This window comes from Netta rufina, assembly GCF_964035555.1.
Source record: "Netta rufina genome assembly, chromosome: 1".
In the NCBI taxonomy this organism is placed as follows: Eukaryota; Metazoa; Chordata; class Aves; order Anseriformes; family Anatidae; genus Netta; species Netta rufina.
Window position 1 is genome coordinate 190660538 of NC_140123.1, and position 21781 is coordinate 190682318.

Here is a 21781-nt window from a genome sequence, read left to right on the forward strand (position 1 = left end):
ACTTCAAAATATAGACTCGAACTTCAGACATAAAAATTTTAACATCCATTATATCTCAATGATTAGTAGTAGAAATTAAACATCTGCCAAAATGTACAGAATTCAATAAAAACTACCAGTGTTTTTAATACAAGTTTAAGTAGCCAAAAAAAAGTACATCCTTTCATCTCTTCAAGATTGGGTAAAATCGTGTTTTTCTTTGTCTGCAGGAACAATAGGAGGGTTTTGCTGCTGGCTTCCTGTGTGGTGTTGCTACTTATAAATAGCTTGTTTCTCTCAATCTTGCCTCACAAAAGCTACAGTGTACGGAAAGGCATGATTTCATATTTCAGCTTTATTTTTTTTTTGCCTTTTGAATTTAAATGGTCATCAATAAATAATTAAAGCAGTCAGTTTTCATCTCCCTTTTTTTTTTCTCCTGTAAAAGGGACTCAAACTAACCAATGCAATTCGACTGAAAAAAGCTAAACCCAATTACACCTGAATGATCCAGCAGTGAACCACACACACCAACAGAACTGCAAATATTAACAGCAAACAGAAAGACAAGAACATCATCTTCTGCTATTAGAAAGTAACACTTTACATTAAGTGATGCTACCCAGCCTGCTGATGAAGCACAGCAGGCTACACTGCAAAGCTCGGTAGGACAAGTGGAATTTAAGGTTAACTGGAGTGTAATTGTACAAGTCAAGTACATATTTACTCACTGTCCATCCCCTCCAAGCCCGTGAGGATGTAGCAGAAGAGCGGGCAGAGGAGCACTTGTGAGTAAACACACCGAGGGGACTTGCTACCAGCTCTGATGTTTGGTAACACACGAGCAATTCCATAGCAGTAACCTGGACAACCTAATGGAAGTGAAACTTGTCAAATATGTACACAGATGTCTGACAGTTATATTACAATTCCTTTAAAAAAAATCCAGTCTTTTTTCTACACGTTAGAATGAAAAGATGTTGCATTGCAGTTTGCACTAGGTTTACTGCTTTAAGAGAAGTCCGGTTTTAAATTCACACTGTTAAAGCGTGGATTAATTTCAAATTAGATTATTAAAGTTCCTAACAAGTTTCTAGTTTCCTTGCTCAGACCAAAAAAAAGAGCATATTGTGCATGAGGCATTTCAGGCTGGGAAAAGGATAATTATTTCTTTTCTCCCTCTCTGAAGCCTAGGCGTGGTTAATTGTCCTGGCACCACAAGCGCAGGACCTACGGCTCCTTTGGGAACCAGGATCTAGGACAACCCTGTATGCTAGGGTCAAACAGCGAGGGGGGACGTGTGGGGGGAGTAGTAAGTGCCAGTCAACTGATTTCCTACTGAAACTGCTGCTATGATCAGAGTGAAGATATAAATTACACTTGAAAAAATGATACAAAAATAAGAAAAAGAGCATGCTCTCTGTAAAAAATATAGTTTTCTGTTTCCTCGGGAAAAAAAACAACAGCTTGAAACACACTCAAGTGATTTTTCCTTAAGACAAAATGAATGAATCTGGTTAAGATTTATATAACATTAAGCGATTTTAATGCCTATTAGCCACACTTACTATTCATGGAAGCTTCTAGAAAGGAAGGTCAAATGGTAATACACAGCAGTTACAAAAAAAGATTAATTGACTTCAAAGCGGGTTTGAAGAAAAACTTTAAGTTTTTTTTTTAAACAAAAAACCTGCATATGTAAAGTGAAGAAGACACAAACTGTCAAGCTACACCCACATTAGATGGTGGCAAAATGCATTTCTCAGCCAACTTCACTTGTATGTTAAGCTTTCAGGTCCTGATGTACACCATACCTAAGGAGGTATCAGAAATGCCCCCCTTTTTCTGGTCACATAAAGGTGCTCTACCCAGTGAGCTCAAAAATTGCATCCTTCCCCTTCTGGTGGATTCTCCCCAGCTCGTGCTCACAGTTCCACTCAGGGAATGGAGTTTTACTGCAGTCAGTGTTTTCCTTTACAACACCCAACCAACTCACAGCGTTCAACAGTATTTCTTCATGTCAAGTTCACATCAAGTTCTTCTATCATACCTCGTCATGGCCAGACTGAAATAGGTTTGCGCAGTTTGACTGCCACCTTCTTCAGTACTGCTGCATTTGTTGAGAGGCTTGAAGTAAAAATTGTGCTAAGAGTTAAAGACCCTTTGGTGCTTGGCTCCCCTGCCTGTCATTCATTTTACCCCTTTCCCCACAAAGAAAGAAAAATCCCCGATTAAAAACAAAACAAAACATAGAACAAAGTCCCATTTTTTAGGTAAGAATCTGCATCTGCAAAATTACTTTTTTGGGGGGACCTTCATATGATGTCTGGAGACATCCACACTAGCAACTCAAAGGACATAGCAAAAGAGAAGACAAACGGGAAGGCATAGAGTAACTCCTACTGTGCTTTAAGAAAAATGCAAATATAATTCTAAACCTCTCAGAAGGGTGCTATTGTATACAATATAAAAGCTTTCTGTATTAAAGACGAAGGTCAAATATGTGCTTTGCTGCTAGAAAGGCCTGAGAGAGTTTAGATAAGGAGTCCAGCCTTCCTGTTTTACCTGGCCATTGGGTTTAATTGTAACTAAAATTTAATTTTGCACGGGGAAACACAGCAACATTCCAGTGCCCCTCAAATTATGTTCTGAAAAGGAAATAGTGCTTTCAGTTGCTATATTATAGTGTTATTATAAGGGAACTCAAGAGAAAAGCTAAATTAAAAGAGTCATGTCTCAGTTTAGTTTAATTATTCCCGCCTCCCCCAACACAAAAAGCCTGCAAGTCTTTTATGCATTAACATACAAACACCTTGTACATACAACATGTACAATAGTTGAGCCCTTCTGTGACAAGTATCTACAGAAATACAAATATACGATGCCTAACATTTTAGGAACAACATTTTGATGCCGTCTTTTATAAAAAGTATCTGCCTGCCTTCCTTCCTCTTACTTTGGTTCATTTGGAAAGGAAGATATAGTTACAAACTTTTTCCTCCAATTCACTGTACAAACAATTTAAACCTCTGTATGCAGGAAAATCTGAACCTAACCCAACCAGTAAAATATCCTTCTGCAATGCAAGAATTAGCAAGGAGGAGTTATTTTAAGTGCATTTACAAATACAGAAATACTACGATGATAATACTTCCTTGGTGTTGCTACCAGTTTTAATGTAGAACCCAATTAAAAACTCAGAGCTGAAGAAACAGACTTCAGGCTACTAGAGTTGTCATTCTCATGTCTTGGGGAAAAAAATAAATGAGATAATGGGACAAATGTATCCCTAGTGATATCAGTGGAGTTAAAGGGATCAACCTGTTTCAGTCCATTATTTCGTCAGTTCTCCAAGTGTCTTCCCAGCTTTTAATGTCAGTAAATAAACATTAAAAGTGCTTAATGTGCAAGGCTAATAGTGATGATAGCACTTTCACCGTCTTGTTTCATTTTGTTTTTTGTGTTTTTTTGTTTGTTTTTTACAAAAACCTTAAAAACAAACATGAAGGCATATATAAAATACACTTGATTTATGTAACAGATAGAATATAAACCACCAGACAAGAAAAATTATTGCAAAATAGATGAGGATGTTCATTTTTTTTCACTACCAAGTTGTAAAATAAGAAAGTTTCCTTTAAGTCTTCTATGATAAGATACTAGCTCTCACTGTTGGATGATGCAGACGTTATTTTCACATACTGGTTGAAAATCGTCTCAAAAGCTTCATCTCGGTGTACCATGGCACCAAACACCAACGGCTGGATGACAGGGGAAAGGAAAAAATCAGAAAAAATATCATGTCAGTTTGGAAAAGAGAAGTCTTCTTTCAGGTATACTTTTGGCCAGATCATTAGCAGCAGGAGATGAACTATATTCAAAGTGCATTCATAAAGTAAGAATCCTTTTCTCTATTAAATCCTTGGATGCACGCCAGAGTTTCTAATATTTTCACTTCACCAGCCTCTTCCTAAAACAACCATGGCATAAAGTGCATCTGCACGGAGTACTAGCAATAGAGAATATTTTAACTCTGTCATCCGCTCAGTGCATGAAGTTTCCCTGATTGACCTCTGCCTTTGTTAAAGGTTTCTAAGACTCTTTATCAGTGCCTCTTAGCTTCAGCTCATAAAATATTTATTTAGGTAGATTAGCATTTTCAACCTCTTTATTAAGTACTTCTCAGTATTAAAAAAGTGAGCAGAAAGCCTGGTACAACCCTCATATGACTTAAAGAAAAGTTATTTATAAGTGGTTAGTTTAAAACAAGGTACAGTAACATGTTAAGAAAAGCTTCGGTTGTCCCAAAGGTATTTGAGGCTTAGAGCTGTTTAAATCTTTAGCACAATAAGGTCAAAACAGGAAAACTGAATCCTGAGGGTCAGGCCCTTCTACCCCCAAACCTGCCACGCAGCAGACACAAAGATACTGTCAAGCCATCAACTTTGAGCTTTGGACTGCTTGCACTGCAGACCACCCCCTACGCTCTCAAAGGAGGTAATGAAATAAAGGAGCAGAAAGTCAGAAGTGAATCTTTCTGAAGCGTTGCAGTAAAATAGTCCAGATGCAGTAAAACAAGCTGAATGTTTAATTCATTCAAAGTCTGAAACCAGACATGCTGATATGCACACAAATGAAATAAAGAAGAGCCAAACACTAGCATGAGTGGAGAAAAAAATAAAAAAGCCTTTTCGCTGGTGCTAGCCAAGAGAAAGCTGACAAAAAGAGCATGAAGTCAAACACAGCCATATAGATATAACCAGACATAAAGATATAGCCAGCTACTTACTTTTTGTGTAGATGGTGTTGATACAGCAATACCCATCCCTGATCCCGGGAGAACAGAGAGCACTTTATACTGAAAAGACCAAGCACAGACCAAAAGACAGCTCATATCTACTGAACAACTGCAAAAGGTGTTGAGAAGGTGATGCAACCCATCAATGGCAGACCCTCCCACCACAACTAACAGACCTGCAGTAAAAACATGAGCAGGCCAAGCACTCCCCTCTGCCCCTGGTGTCCATGGGCACAGCACTGCTTGTGCAGCCAACACTGCCCCTTCCCTTTCTGCCACATATATGTCTCTGTGTGTATATATACATAATATATATATTATACATATACATGCACATACATGTAAATATACATGCATAAACAGGCAAGAAAAAGTGTGGAAGTGTGTATTATCTAAAGGTTTCCCTGGAACTAATATTCATCTACTGTTTAAAGAAGCAGGAAAGAGACCAGAAAAAGCTTCTTTTCAAAACTTGATAGACCAACAGGGTATGTACAGCTGGGCTTTTTGAAGAAAACCTCTAAAGCTAAGATGAAATACAGTTGGCAGAACTAGAGAATATCCTAAATATGGAAGGAGCCTGAGCGTGGCATGTTTTTACCCATCCACAAATGAAGCAAGGCACAATATGTTTTTATGCTTGGCTGCATGATCTCTGTCTCATCTTCATTAAGAAGCTACACAGATACAAAGGAACATTCGCAGCATGCTACTAAACAACAAGCCCTCGCTGCTTCAAGTATGATTAAAATGCATCGCTATGAATTATTAATTCCAATGAGAATGTTCAATCTGAGCTCAAGTCATCTCATTTATAGATGTGACATAAATGGAAGAAAGTCATTTGAAAATCTGGAGGTACCTAAACAGCACACACCAGACCAAATTACTTCTCTGAACAACATAATATAAACGACTGCACTCATGGCCACGGGATGCAGTAGAAAGCACTGGTGTTGGCCTTCTTGTGTTAGATAATTACAGAGAGGTTAACAAATATCTCCATATAGCATGATGCTAGGTGTGGACTAAGGCCTCTGGTAACAGCGGGCTGATAAAACTCAACCAGAGGAGGCTCACACCTTACTTGCCATGCTTCTGACCATCCACTTTTCCCCTCTTTTAGTGATGGGATGCCACCAAGACAAAGCTCCGATCCAGTAATGTTACTCCAATGGTTGAAATAATCCCTCTTCCCTCTGAGGCACCTACATTTAAGATGGTGCATCTACCCACATCAACACACAAATTTAAGTTAACATTACACAATTACTGCTAACAAAAATCTTCTTAAAGCCTACATAATTCTGGTCGATACAGGAATTAATACAAAAAAAGGGTACAACTTTAATTTTAAAATAAATCAAGAGTGTAAGAATTTCATAAACTTTTATGCTCATAGTGAGTTTGCGTATGGTCAGTCTAACCGGCTAACCAAACAGTTCTGGAAAATATTCTTTGATCAAAGAATTATGTCTTAGTTTTAAAAATCAATAATTTTTTTTACAGCATCAAATAAACAATAAAAAACGCCACAGAAAACCAAAACAAAACTAGTTGAACAGAAACCCAGCTTTCTCCCCTACTTGCAACACAAAGCAGCCATACCTTCTGAATATCCGTTATATCCGTTAGCTTTATAACCTTATTTCTTTTAGATGAGCCAGATTTGGAGCTTTCAAAACACAAGTAACTGAAAACAAGGAAAGAAAATGCTCATTTTGATACAGTATTCTAAAACGAAGCTCACAGTATCCTTCCTGTCACTTCTGAAGTTTGAAATCTCACAGGTTGAAATCAGCTTTACACAAAAAGAGGCAAACAACATGCAATTCAGTTACAGCTTCCAAGAACAAACATTTGTAAATTCTAGAAACTAATGTGTTTGGAAACTCAAAACAAACAGTATGCATACACAAAAAATATATATTATTTTTAGATTACTGCATTGAATTTCTGAGCCCAATAAGTATTTTAAAGATACAAGAAAACAGTAGAGCCTTACAGAGTTAAAATACTAGATCTCAGAAGGCTTATAAATATTTTACTTTCCAAGAAGATTAATGGAAAATACTGTGTTAGTTACATATCATTGTGATGCAGACAAAAGCTCAGATTTCTAAATGCTAGAGATTCTAAACGCCCTCTATCATTAGGTGACATTGCATACAGATTAGCTTTACTTCCATTCATTACACTCCAAAGGAATTTCAGTGCAAGAGCCAAACAGTAGTCATGATATTTATTTCAGCACAGGGGAGGGGGAAAAGAGAAAGTAAGAATTAAAAACAAACATAAATACTAGTTTTGAAACCAAGGCTTGAATTTCTTTTTTTTTTTTTTTTTTGCTGTTGTTGCACATTGCTTCAAGGAAGCTATACATTCAGTTTGCTTTAAAGAAATGAACCAGAGTATCTGATAAATAACCATTAATCACAACTCTCAAAATACAATTAGTGTTTAGTTTCTTTTTTAATATACATACAGTAAGTATGATATCCATATCAAGGACTGCAGCTACTAACAACTAACTACATAGAGCTGTTCTCCATTCCCATGCAAGCCTTTCCAAGACAAAAACATGTTTGTTAAGCTTTGCCACACCCCAGATTTAGTTCTCCCTCTCCTACAGTGCTTTCTTGAGGTTTTAAAGCACCACAAAAAGGCACTTGATACCCACTTATCAGCAGTGTTGTTTCAAAATATTGTCAAAGGACTGCTCTCAGATTCAATTTTTTAACGTCTGTTGCACTTCCCTCCTAAGAAATGTGTCAAATGTAATGACTCACTTTTCTGTGACATAAAGAATTCCATTCCTGATGTAGTCTGTAGGCATCTTCCTATCTCTATTAATCAAGCAGCAGCGCCAGCCATTTTCACACACTAAAAAAAAAAATAAATCTTACTTTAAGAAAGAGAAAAACAGATATTATCCCTAGCAATTACTTTATAAAGAAGCAGAAAACACTGAAAATGAAACTTTACATACCCCAAATCAGAAGTATTTACAAAGCAAAGCCTAAACAAGGTGTTTATAGACACTGTAATGTCTGTTTTACACTGGTAAAAATAATAATAAAAATAAAAAATAATAAATCAGAAAAAAAAACACCACACATACACGATTTTTACTTTAACATTTGCACTACCACAAAAAGCATGACAGGCTGTGGATTCTCACAGAGAATTGTAAGGATAAAGAATGAAGGAGATCACCTCCATTCATCTTAATTGAAACCAGGCATTTGTTAATTACAGGCTTATATTTGTACATTGCACTGAATCCAACTTGAAATTATCCGCAGCTTTTTGGAACAGATTCCAGTAACGTAGCCTTCCCATTGCAATACCTGCTAAAGGACGCTCATTTTCTGACAAGTTAAAAACTTCATGGAAATTGCCCCTCTTAGTGGTATGGAAGCGACTCGTGTCTTCATCTTTGTTTATTCCGGTTGGGGCATTTGAGCCCACGTAACTTCTGGATGCTGCTGTCTGAAGCTGCAAAAAAAATAAAAATAAACATAATTTTAGATTTATCAGAGAAGCCTTTCTCTTAAAAACATGACTAACTATTCTACCTTGAAAAACAAGCAAACAAATAGACTGTAAGACAAGAATTTTCATTAACTTCACTGAAGTTGACTTTGGACTACTGAATTCTACTACTACTTTACCACAGGCTGTAACATGCTATCTGAAGACAACCTTTCAAAGTGCTCTGCTTTGACAGGCACCCTTTGCGGGGATGAAAGCACATGGCACTGCACATTCCTGCCCTAAAAATACCCTTTACTGTAGAGAAATGGTAATCTGATTAGATACAGCTAAGTCACTGCACACAACTCCAAATTACTACCCTAATGGAACTAGTAATAGCTAATATATTATCAGTACTTAGCTTGTCTTCAAGAGACAGGCCAAGCACAAGATATTTTTGCACAAAATAAGTTTATAAAGAAAAAAGAGCAAACAAAGAAAAAGGCACGCCAAACTGCATAAGCTCATTATGAATACAAATGCTGAAATTGAAAGGAAGTTTTCCACGCTACGATCCGTACCTTTTCATGCCCTGACAGCTAGCAGGAAAAGAAACAAACAACACAAATGTGACAGTGACAAAAGAAAAAAGTGAAGTCTATTTAACAGTATAATACATAGAATAAAACATGAACTGAGTGAAGCTGCAAGATCTTGCTCACATACCAAAAGACTACATACAATGAATGCAATTAAAAATGAGAGTTAGCAGTGGTTAGAGCACACCAGTTCAATTTATTCAGGTTGTGTTAGAGTCATTGATCTTTGCTTTGCTTTGAAGTTGCTCTGACTTTTGAGTGTAGACGTGAAATAAAACTGAAATGGTTGTCAGCATCCTTGAGGAGAAAAAAAAAAAGGAAAAAAGGAGCATGGAGTTCTTAATACTGAAGTCCTTCAGTAAAATCTACTTTTAAACAGGGCTCCTGAACCTCTGGGACTGCCCTAAAAAAAGGCCTTGTTTCTGGAAGGACCGAAGGCAGTTTCTTTCAGAAAGCTTGCCTCCATTTGCTTTTTTCACCTTGGTAGCACAGCACACAGTTCTCAAGGCTGGCTTTTGTCATGAAAGCAGTACCAGCCCCGTTCTTAGTCCTACTGCAGACATGCAGTTAAACAACTGGCAAACTGACAACATGCAAGCTCGGGACTAAGCCCTTCTCCTGCGCAGCCCAGTGCTGTTGGAGGGTAGCTAGCCTCAGCCACTTTTTGAGCGTAAGTTGGCAGCACTCAACACTTCACAGGATTTAGCTCTAACAAAAGAAGTACAAAGCAAATGAGAAGTGTGCACTGCAATCGCCGAGTATAAAATCAGACTGACAAAACAGTTATGCACAACAGAGGGTATTTACCATCCAGCTTTTAGGGTAACCGTAATACAACGATGCCTCAAGGGAAAAGAATAAAGAAAGTTGAGATTGAAAGAAAATAGTTGACAATAACTGTACTATTGCTTCAGTTACTGCCCTTCTGCTCTGCCCTTAGCAGTGAGTAAGCCCCTGGAACCAAGGAAAGCTTCCCCAATTCTTTGTGTGGGAGTAAAGATCAGATGAATTTTTGGAAGGCTCTCTTGGACGAGTTATTTGGCTCCATACACACGTAACCAGGTGAAGCTCCACGGCCCAAGACACACAGAAGGTCAGGACAAAAGAGATAGTGTGTTTTGCTCTGGAATAAAGATTATTCCTGCCCTCTGCTGCATGGCTTCCTACCTAACCATTAAAAAGAGGCAAAAAATAAAAAGGTGGTTAAGCTTCAGTATCATACCCCATCCTGAGGCTGGAGATGTGAACAGCTCTGCCCTTACTTTGAGTCCTTCCTAAAACAGGCAAGTGTTTCCATTAAAACAAGTAACTATTTAGCTATAACCACCCAGGCTAGAGACAAACCATGATCCATTCCTAAAAGCAAAGCATCAAATCCAATATATTAATAAGCCTTAAATATAACTGGAAGTCATTGAATTTGTAATGCCAGAGGAGTCCTGCCTGCCTAACGACCTGGAAGCAGGCAAACAGGATTCCTTGCTGCTTCCACTTGACCTGTCCTCAGCTTTTGACGTACAATATTTACCAATCAGACACTGGTGTCAGGATTTTTCTCAAAGGACACTTGGTCAGGGTGGTACAGGTAATGCATGGTGTCTAATTTTACAGTGTCGTGTACACTATTTAAGGATAATAAGCCAAAGCAAATGCACATAAGCTGTGCATGCTTCCAGGCTTTGCCTTTTGTACGGGGGTCAAAAAGGAAAAAAGGAAAACCCATTTGGCTTTTACCTTTTATAAAATAATAATAGAAAAAAGGAGAGATACAAAGAAAAAGATAACGCTTTCAAAGACATTTTGAAGCAGGTAATGCAGTCCTGCATGTCCTTTCCAGGGAGAAAAGCCAACCCTGTCAAGTCAGTCTCAAAACCCTGGTCTCCTTGTCAAAACTTAAGTTGTTAAGGAAGGTCCAAGAAGGACAATTACTGTCGTCTCTGGATGACAGATTCAACTTCAGCAGTTCAGAGCCTTTCCATCCCTAAAACAAATTACACAATCATCACAGCGAGTGATAACCTGCAATGATAACAGAATGGTAAGAAAGTTTTAAGTCAACCTTCTACAAGCAACTGAAATAGTCTGACTGCGGCTGACAGAACCTACAGCTCTGTCTAACCACTCACTCATCTCTCTCACCCCTTAGAAAATACAAACAAAAGAGTCCCTTTCAGTCAGAGATTTTCCTTCTCTTCTACTTCCTTCTCAAATACTCAAGTCACACTGCTGTTACCATTTTGCCACCTACTGCTAAATTTCCCCCAGACATGAAATTTTGTCTTCTTCTTGACAGGTTAACCAAGGGTTCATGCGTTTATCCATTTTGCTCCCCAGATGTGTTCTCAGGCTGAATTATTGCTAAGTGCTTCACATTATAGTCAGGGAGTTTATGAAAGAACTCAGAAACCCCATGAATGCAATTGCATATTGTAATAAGAGGCATTAAGCAAACACTAAAATGGGATTAAAATAAAGTCTATGAGACTTTAACAAAAGAAAAAATTACTGTTATGAGTACCAACACGGTGAAAAGTTGTCACCACTACACTTACTTGTCATCTAATACGAATAACCTTAAGGCATAATACCTAAATATGTGAACTGCTTTACTAATTCTATCAATACTTATCCCATCAGTAAGCTACGTACAATCAATCTTTCTTTTTTTTTTTTTTTTTTTTTTTTAAAATGTTCTTCAATCCACACAAGCAGCTGAATCTCCACTAAAAAAATATCTGGGAATAGAGAAAAGCTACACAAGACTAAATTTTGACAACAAAAATCACACAATGTATGTTACAGAAATTGATATGAGTATGGACAGCATCATTTTTGTGCATTTAGCTTCCTATGATTTGCATTATTTGTGTGTATGTGTATAAATATATCCACATTTTGGTAATAAATTCATTTCTTACAAGAAACAAATTCTAGATGCAAACTCTGTGAATCTTGGAAGTAATTATAAAAATAGAACTAACACTGACCATTACGGTTTAATTAACCTTCCCTTTAATGTGCTCTAGTCACTGGGGAAAGGGGGAAGGGAGATCGGGATCTGATTTTCAGATGTTGGGAACAAAGAGACAAGATGACTTATTATCCTTACCCGTCTCGACACTGTAGCATTAGATCGTTCTTTGAGCTGCGGATCTGTTGGGAGGCTTGTCCAGATGATATAAGGAGTATCATACTTAGCTCTTAGTCTGGGGCATCGTTTGAAGATGAAATCAATAAGGAAAAACTTGATTCCGGCATAGAGGCCTGAAAAAAAGGTCACTGTAGTATGCATGTTGTAAGGGCATTAAGAACATCCCAGTTTTGACCGTGTTTTAAAGAGTTCATGAAGGAAACCAAATTCTTTAGTTATCTTCATTTACGGTGTTAAACCACTCTCTAGGTTCTATTTGGAGTCCTCTTACAAAGGCAGGAAGCTACTCCTTTTCATCCCCTCCCCAGATGCCTCTCTCCCCCAGATTTTAAACACGTAGCTTCTTACTACGCGGAAGAGCACTGAAATGATCCAAGCATACATTGCTTATTAACAGAAACATCCTGAAAACATAATATACTTCCAAAACAGGAAACATGCCAGAGCATTATAGGCTGCAGTTCCTTGCAAGAATTTAAATGGCAACAGAGGGCTCTCACGTACTGCATTAAACTGTATCTTCCAGTCCAGTAGGCCTTATCTTGCGGAAGATATTTCCTTGCATTCTGACAGATTAAAAAGGCTTTGAAATTTCTTAAAACTTAAGTGAATGCAATTCAGAGCTCCTAAGAGTCACAGTAACAAAATAATTCCTCACACTCATAATTCAATAGCTATATCAAGCAAATCTATGTATATGTTTAAATTTGAAGCTTGAAGTTCAGTGCCACTGAAGCTAATACTCATTTGACCATCTCATAACTTCAGTGAGTAGAGAAAAATAAAAAATAATAATTCTTGGTTCACAGAACATGGCCTTATATCTTATAGATGTAAGTATTGTGCTGTAGAGGGAGCTGTCTTTTCCCAATTCCCAGCTGAAAGTGGAAGTATCTGAAACTTTACCCACAGCAGTCTGCTTTTTCCAGCCTATCCTCCAAGTTCTACACGTAGTCCTACCAACATCTTTCACTTTTTTTCCAGCCCTGCTATCCTTGTGCCTTCTGTGTGGTCCCATGTATTTCATTTACAAGGAAGAGAGAGCAAAAATAACCCCAAATATAGGATTTCCTGGAAGCCTTATAGCTGGCAATCTGAAGACCTCTGCTAAAAGCTCATCAGAAACTTTCCCACTTCAAGGAGCAAATGCATTACTTTTTCTATTATGTATTCAGAGATGGTCTTCAAAATGAACACAACAAATGATGCCAAGCACAATGAAGATACTTTAAAACACTGCATTATTTATTAATGCAGGGTTTTCTTTCTTATACTCGAAAATTCTCCCCCTGAAGATCATGCTCTATTTTAAAAGCATTAAGTCTAGACTTTAATAGGTCAATTATTTATTGTGTTTACCCATTGCAAGACCAATAATCCTGTAGGGCAAAAAGCAGGATGCAATAAAAGCCGCCCATAGAGCAATGTAGAGCTTCTGTGTTATTTCTGGTTGGACCCACATGAACAAGCTGAAAATACACAAACAAACAAAGAAAAAAAAATCAAAACTGTATTCCCATGCTTTCCAGACATCGGTCAAGTCTTGTTTTAAGAGGGTAAAAAGACTCACGTCAGATAACTTACTTTTTAATTTTTTCCAGTATGTCTGCCATCTTTCCAAAAAGGTTCTGCATAAAAAGCAAGAGAATTAAATCCAAGTCCCGTGTTATTTTGGTGGGGTTTTGTCCACGTAATAGAAATCAACAGTTATCTTATAGAACAAGCAATCCCTGGAAGTGATTTTTGCAATAACTTTTAGCTATTTATATACTTTGTAGGTGAGTAAATACAACACAGAACAGTAATATTCAATGACTTCCATCTCATTTAACACCTTGTTCTGTAACTCATGTTTATTAGAAGTGAAAGGAAGAAGTTATTCAGTCTCAGTGGTGTGACTGCAAGGTGTTTACATCACTGTAAAATTTTTAAATTAAGTTGTCAGAATTTGAAAGTTAAGAGCTTCTGTCATTTGGTAACAAAATGGGAAGTTTGTTGAAACACTCTGAGCACTGACTTTTCAGGAAGCAGTTACTAAGTTTATGAAATGTTGGTCTGTTAGTTTGTTGTTTTTTTTGAAACCTACCACAATGAGGTTTTTATAATACACTCTTGAAGTTATTAGATTCCATGTAATTCCTGTATTGCAGACAACAGCTCTGTATTAACAGTGTTACTCAGCAACCTTCCCTAACTGATCCTTGCTGTCACAGCACCTGTAAATTTCATCTTCCCAATAAACTTCCGAAGGTAGTCATATAAACACAGGAGAAGTCCAGTCGCTTATTGCCCAGACAAAAGGAACCAACAAATTGGTTCTGCTGCTACCAATGGGACGATTATTGAAGCAGGAGACCATGCTGCTGGCTCACCACACTCCTACCTGAGGCTAGCAATGGCTCACTGCCACGGTAAGCTCCTTCCCTGCTCTCAGTCACTTGCCCCCCACTTGACCAAGAGCTTGGTTTCATTTTCTGTCAGATAAATTTTATGTCAACTCCATGAACAAGGGGTCAGGCACGCACCACAGCCAGTAGAAGGAAGGAGACAAGACTACACAGTTGGCAACAGAAAAGTAAGCTACTTTGAGCAGCAGCACATGGTTAGACATGGCTCAAGGCTCATGGCAAGGCACAAGGTTCAACTAGATGGTCGAGTCACGGGGCTACCAGTGTAGCTCACCAAAACAATTTCACTGGGAGAAAACCTTCCCTCGCCCTTTGCCATGCAAATAGTAGATTTCAGGGTTAGGCAGGTGGTGGTGTCTAGAAAACAGACTTTTCCAGAGATGCAGTCCAAACTGTTGAACTAAACTAGCAGCAGCCTTCAGATTAAATCTTGAAAGACTATGGTCTCTTAAATCAGTTTTGTCACTAGCAGATCTGTGATATGAATCCATGCTCCAGCATACTGGTAAGATTTACCACCTGATCTACATTCTTGCTGATGTCCTATTGCTTGAAAGTGAAGATCCCCATGCAAGAAAAGTGTTGTTTAAGTGTTTGTTTTCACACAGTGTGTAACAAAGTGCTTTGACCACTTCAGAATGAATGAGCCTCCATGTTTTAGGGAAGCAGCAGGAGAGGTGTGAGAGTAGCACAATACCTGAGCCTTCTGAGCCACATCTAGGACAAGCTGAAACTTTTCAGACACCGTCAGGTCCTCTTTCGGGGGTTCCTTGGGCAAGAAAGAGACGATTGATTAATTTCCAACTCAGAAGAAGCTGGTATTTTACAAAACTCATGAGAACGTGACCCCTCCACATTCTTGGCAACAATAGTCTCACTTTAAACAATCTTTAAATCTACCAAGTTTCTCCCATTGTTTTAAACCTACTGATTATGTCATACTGATGGTTATCTTTAGCTATGAATGCTTTTCCTCCGTGACATATGCAAATATAGTAATATGACACTGTGAAAGACACAGTAAGTCTTTGATGCAATGCAGTTACAATGGCTTTCAGTCTACACCACAGACCTTAACTGACTTATTTCTGATCTAGCATAGAAATGTTATTTCTGTAGAGGTTTTACCTCTTAAAAGTAACAACATTATCCTGGAAGCAAGGCTAGATGGCAATTCAGGTTGGAAGGGACCACAGTAGGTCATCTAGTCCTGCTTATAGCAGGGTACGTAAATAATACCTTCAAAATGTTACAAAGGAGGCTGCAAGGCTTCTTGAAGATCCCACAGGATCTAACATGTCCCAAGCTTTTACATAACATTTATTCCATAAATGTGATTCAAGTGCAGGTATGTTATGGTGAAGCACTCAAACATAAGAGTGCTGTTAGTAAAGGTTTCCAAATTGCAAGAGAAAGAGAAGCTGTAGTGTCTTTATTTATACCTTATTACTCTTTCTTGTCTCAACTAGCCACACAAACACACAGGAAGGTTTTGAAGGTGCAGCTTTTAACACAGGCATACAGAACACACTGATCAAAGACTTACCACAGGTTCAGAAACTTCAGGCACAATGCTCCACTGTATTCTCCAACCCCTAGAAGTTACGGAAATAGTTAAAGATAGCAAGTATTTCTTCTCCACCTGCCAACATGGATTGTTTGCAAGAGGTTAAAAAGCAGTTTTCTGCAATAAACTCTTATGGTTTAAAAAAAAATCCAAACATCAAACGAACCACCACATAATAAAAGCACAAGCACTCAACCACAAACAGCTTTAAATGTATATAAATTATTTTTAAATGGTATTAGGTAGAATCAGGTACGTAGAATCAGGTACACCAATTTTACAACAGAAGTGAACTGCATGCACAGAGGATATTTTATGTGAACAAAATTGTATCAACTCATTCAGGAGTTTATTTGCTCCTATTAATTTTCAAAGCATGGAGTGTCAGATAGTAAGTGCCAATTAGGAAATCAGAAAATGAGTTAATATGCACACTAAAAGGTCCTCACCCCAATTTTAAGGGGGAAATACCATAAGCCTATAATAGCATTTTAAAAGAGCCTCTCAGCATAAAATATATATATATATATATATATATGTATACACATTTAAGAAATCAAAAATTTTAATAGAGACTGAATTTACAAATTGAAGATTCTTTGGATAAAGTGTGTCATCAGCTCCTGAAAATGACATAACTGCCTAGGCGAAAATTCTCTCTAGGAGTAATCAGCAAGTTTCAATATGTGACATTCTCCAACTACTCCTGTTGCCCAGAGAGGTTGTGGATGCCCCATCCCTGGAGGTGTTCTAAGACCAGGTTAGATGAGGCCCTGAGCAACCTGGTCTAGTGGGTGGCTTCCCTGCCCATGACAGGGGGGTTGGGACTAGATGACCCTTGAGGTCCCTTCCAACCCAAGCCATTCTATGGGTCTATGATACTCTGAATACTGGAGAGTAGTTTTATTTTAGAAATTTTAAGTGTTAAGGGATTTGTCTGATAGCACATAGCATCATTTATGATGAACCAAGTCAAATTAGGAGCCATTTCTGCTCAGAAACAGTGCTCAGACATCGGGACGGGTTGCCCAGGGAGGTGGTGGGGTCACCATCCCTGGGGGTGTTCAAGGAGAGGTTGGACGTGGTGCTTGGGGACATGGGTTAGTGGTGGCATTGGTGGTAGGGGGTGGTTGGACCAGGTGATCTCGGAGGGCTTTTCCAACCTTAATGCTTCTATGATTTTATGATTCTAAGTCACAGAAAATAAAGATAATTCCTTAGTGTAGTCAAAAATTATAGAACTGAGTCATGAAATCAGTTTGAATTTTACCTTGTTAAGCTGAATTCACAACATTAGGAAAGATAATGGGTTATGAGTCAATGATAATAATAATAAAACAGATTTTAAGCAAAGCATTACAGGAGAATGATCTAGTATATAAGTAAATACCTGGCTATGAGGTAATTTAGGGACAACCTCAAAATTGCTAAAAATAAGAACATAGGAATGGCCCAGCCATGCCATACAGCATTCATGTAAATCTGCAGAGTAAGACAAAGAAAGAAAAAGAGAGATGTGGATTACAAACTTGGGTACAGTGAGTCATAGACTGTTTCCCACTGTACCATTGTGTACAGCATCATGCAACTCAGATCATGAACATTAATGGATTTTAGCCACCCCATGACTGACAACAGCGCTGCATTCATGAATGTTAAGTTAAAACTGTAAGATTGAACCAAATCTCCAGAGATAACCCTTAAATAGTTCTCAGCCGCTTGAGAGACTGAGTATTTCCAAGGCTGCAGTCACATGGTGGTGTAGAAAAAAAGAGTGAACCTTCAAGTCTGTGAATCTGCCACATGAGCACAATAGGGTCGAACCTCATCTAGGGCAGCCAAAGTAACAGCACAGTAGAAGAGCAGGAGTTATGACAATTATACCCTTACAGGGCAACAGGACAAACTCACTGCATTACTTCAGGTCAATTAAATCCAAAATTCTTTACCAACCTAACAATGGTGGGACAGGCTCCTTCTCAATATTCTTTCAACTGTGCGGTGCAAAGTAGCATGCAATAAGGCTCTGTAACTTACAGGGGTGGATCACTTTGGTGGAAATGTCACGCTCCTTTTCATTAAGAGGCTCATCCTGACAAAGTTAGCTACAACTACTGCTAATAGTTTTCTTTGACATCTAAGTATTGTGTCTATATCGTGACCAAAAGAATTTAGAACATTTAATTCACAAGTAGAAGAAAAAAAATAACAAATTGAAACTCCACTAAATAGTTATATCACAGCAGTATGCAAACTTCCTTACATAGCCCTGTGGGAATACTTAAATTTAGTTCTTGGGAATACTTAAATTTAGCTCACAGACCTCCTGTTGGCACATTAAGTGATGCTCAAATCAAGACACTTTGTCTCTCATCACTAACGATGATCCTAATCAATGGAAAAGAGCACTGCTGGTAAATATCCTTCCTATCAAATACAGCCTCTATCAGCATTTCAGCTCTAGAAAAGGAGAGATTTTGCAGATGCAGAAGAAACCATCAATTTATAGGACAGGGAGACAGGAAGCAAGGAACATGAGAACAATGACCCGATTGTTCTAAGTTACTTTAACGGTTACAAAACAAAGCAGAATACACAACTGAAATGGCTTTGAAATATAATTAGAGTGTCAACTACATGGTATTTTGTGTTAAATGTCATTCCACTGTTTGATTTGACCTAACTGTAACACACCCCCACTCAGATATGGTAGTTTCAATGAATTTCAGTAAACAATACATTTTAAAAGTTCTTACTACTCCCGGAGGAATACAATAACTTACAATAAAGGCAATAGCAGAAGTGTAGATAGAATACCAGTCTGATAAGGCAGAAAGATTCTTCACAAAATTAGTAACGGGTTTGGCACCTCTCTCTAAATAGAATGGAGAAAAAAGCACAATTGTTAGAATTAGCTGTGGTGTTAAATCACTTATAAATGGTAAACGAAACAGAAAATATGAATGTAAATATAAAAAGGCTTATCCAAATTAAGGAAAATGAAAACTTAAGAGACCCATCAATGTAACTGAACAATTAGTTAAGTAATACATTTCCAAAACTTTAAGTGTCTTCATCAAGACAAAGGTTATGTCTAGACTGTTAAATACAGACCAAATAAATAAATAAGAAAAATCAAGCATAGCACTATCTTTACAAAAGTTAACTTGGATGCCACCAGAAGTCTGTTCTGAGCTCTGTTCATACTGCCCACAAAGAACTCAGCACAGGTCAGCCTGTCCTACTGTAAAGCAAGGTAAATTAGCCTGACGGGTCTCCCAGCCACCAAGAAGCCATTCATTGCTACCCCCAAAAAGCCAGCTCCAAACCAGGCTAGACATCTCTTGGCTACACTTCTGCTGCAGTCAAACTGCTAGCACTTTGCTGCTTACTAAGCCGGGAGACAGAGGAGTTTTCTGCCTGAGAGCATTTGTCTCTCACCTCTGCAGACCTTTGCTCTTGCTGGGTGACAGATCTGTGCAGGGAGAGGCACTGCTCCCACAGGCTGATGCACACCGCCAGCCAGCAACAGCAAGAGCTCCCTAAAAAAGACTTGTCCTTTACACTTTCTATTCCTACATCCTCTTTTACTACTTAGCTAGGAACACAGGAAAATAGGAAGGGGCTTTTGCAAGATGACCTTTGCTTACTCTACTAGCAAACGCTGACTTTTGCCTTTCCTGCTGAGAAGAGCGAAGACTCCCATTGCAGGGGGGGCCTAAGGAGTACCCAGCCTTGTTTGCAGTACAGCTCACAACTTTGAAAGGCTTTCCTCAGGAGAGCCTGCCACTTGCTGTCCTGGTTTGTTTGCCCTGAAATGCAGCTAGCCTTGATGTATTCCCGATGGGAAGCGATTAAACAGCAAGACTTCCTTGAGCATCAGTGACACAAAGAAAGCAGCGGATGAAGCAAGTGGAAGGGGCAGGCTCAAGGCACCAGAGGAGGCCACTGACTCGAGCCCTGCTCCCAGCAGTTCTTCCCATCTGCTCTGCCCTACCAACACCAAACCTGCAGGGAAGGTCAGCGCTTGGAGCCACTGGTGACAGAAAGGCCTTGAGAGGCCCGGGTGGCAGTCAGGCACCGGCGGACAGCAGGGATGTAGATTTTGTGGCTCACCTGCTGGTAGTTAAGAACCACTCAAAGCTTAAACTCAGTGTTTGTTTTTTAAAGCTATCCCTAATGGCAATGCGCATCCACCACAGAGAACAAGTCACTAATATTCTCCCAAAGGAAATTATTCTAATACTGGTGCTCATTCTGAAGAGAACAAAACTGAAATTACAGAGATTAAAGACCTGCATTTGCCTCCTCCCTACAATACTTTAAAACCTCAGGACATAAATTAGCCTTTTTTTTCCAAGCTAGCAATTCTCTGCTGCACGGAAGGTTAAACTACTTTGTTTAACTTGCCGTCACCCATCCTCCACTTTCCAAAATAAGTTATCAGCTCTCCATGAGAAAGAAATGCAAGCCACGCTCAGGGTCTGCATGGTCCAACCCCTCCCCTTGAGCTAAAAGCTTAGCAAGCAAACTACAAGCAGCTTAGACGTAGCTTATGGGCAATGACTTTTGCCACTGGAGAAATAGCCTGCTCTCACTCATTACATGCTTACACATTTTAATTAGCACTACTTTTTTTGTTCTGAGATACCTTTCATCTTGAATTACAGAGTAAGGTCCTACCACTGCTCCTCTAAGTTACTTTGTAAAAAAAAACATTCAGGATTTCAGGATTTGTACTCAATAATTGAGGTTTTCAGAATCATTTCTGCTTATGAACTGGCAGAAATATTTCTGAACATCAGATTTTGCACAGAGCAGTCTTCCCAACAGGGTTACCAAGAATTACTTTTACTTGCAGAAAATAAAATATTTTTAAGTACTTACTTAATCTTCTCATATTTTCAGTCAACCTGAAAAAAATAAAGTAAAATAAAATTAACTTGTTAAATAGACTACTAGTGAGTTATATTAAAATGCAGTTGATACATATTGGGTCTCTGAAAAATTGCTCACAATTATAACTTAAATGTTTGTGTATAGAGTTTCATTCTTGCCTGCTGTGAAGTGTTTCTAGTGAGTAGTATAGACTATCTTGCATCAAGCCAAAAACTGAAACATAAAAGCTCTCCTGCCTAACTAAGCCCTCGGCCACACTTTTTGAGAATACGTGACAGAATCTGCCAAATAATAACTTCTATTCTACCTTAGACCACAGACAGACTTCAAATTTCATGTTTCAGCCAAGGTATTGACAAACCATTTGAGACAGCTCAGTATCTTCAGTTTCATTACTTTTTATAGAAACACTTGCTCAAACCACATAAAAGATTGTGTTGTGTTCTTAAAAGAAAAAAAAAAAAAAAAAAAGCAGCAACTTGTAAAGAAGCCAACAATTTCTTACAATCATGTTAGAGATTTACCTTCTAGCACTAAGTGGCTCCTCTGTTTCCACTGTATTTTCCTCTGGCTGAAATCTGAAGTCCTCAACATACTCCCCAAATTTGTCACAAAACCACTTTTGGAGTCTTGAACACACTGTATGACTACGCTTATCTACAAAAAAAGAAGCACCATGTATCAGGATATTACATGAAAACATCACACAAAACCTGCATCTGTTCCCATATGCTACTTTTCACAGCTATTTATGCTATTTTAGTAACAGCGTTTCTGTCCTTCACTAACTTTTCATGGAAATTCACTATGCAATCTATTTCTGCCATTTCACAGACAGAGTGATTATACCATTCTTGTAAAAGATGACTAAAGGTGATTCCTGCTTCCAGCAGGAGCTTTGCT

At 38.4% G+C, this 21781-nt stretch overlaps 1 protein-coding gene across 4 annotated transcripts in view; it reads right to left on the reverse strand.

Moving 5' to 3' along the window:
- Positions 1-247: 247 nt before the first annotated feature.
- The window catches only part of GRAMD4 (GRAM domain containing 4), a 79152-nt gene continuing 57618 nt past the window's right edge, over positions 248-21781 (reverse strand). For 2 of the 4 annotated variants that reach the window (XM_084306057.1, XM_084306058.1), the window contains exons 6-21: positions 21403-21535; positions 20867-20892; positions 18763-18854; positions 17370-17461; positions 15959-16007; positions 15110-15181; positions 13589-13632; positions 13364-13473; positions 11963-12117; positions 9661-9696; positions 8836-8853; positions 8128-8275; positions 7567-7660; positions 6386-6470; positions 4769-4837; positions 248-3740 (exon numbers count right to left, since the gene is read on the reverse strand). In XM_084306057.1, coding sequence (XP_084162183.1) covers positions 3639-3740; positions 4769-4837; positions 6386-6470; positions 7567-7660; positions 8128-8275; positions 8836-8853; positions 9661-9696; positions 11963-12117; positions 13364-13473; positions 13589-13632; positions 15110-15181; positions 15959-16007; positions 17370-17461; positions 18763-18854; positions 20867-20892; positions 21403-21535 — 1325 coding nt within the window. In that variant the 3' untranslated portion in view covers positions 248-3638. The remainder of the gene's footprint in view (positions 3741-4768; positions 4838-6385; positions 6471-7566; positions 7661-8127; positions 8276-8835; positions 8854-9660; positions 9697-11962; positions 12118-13363; positions 13474-13588; positions 13633-15109; positions 15182-15958; positions 16008-17369; positions 17462-18762; positions 18855-20866; positions 20893-21402; positions 21536-21781) is intronic. The other 2 variants (XM_084306059.1, XM_084306060.1) reach the window with 2 other exon arrangements.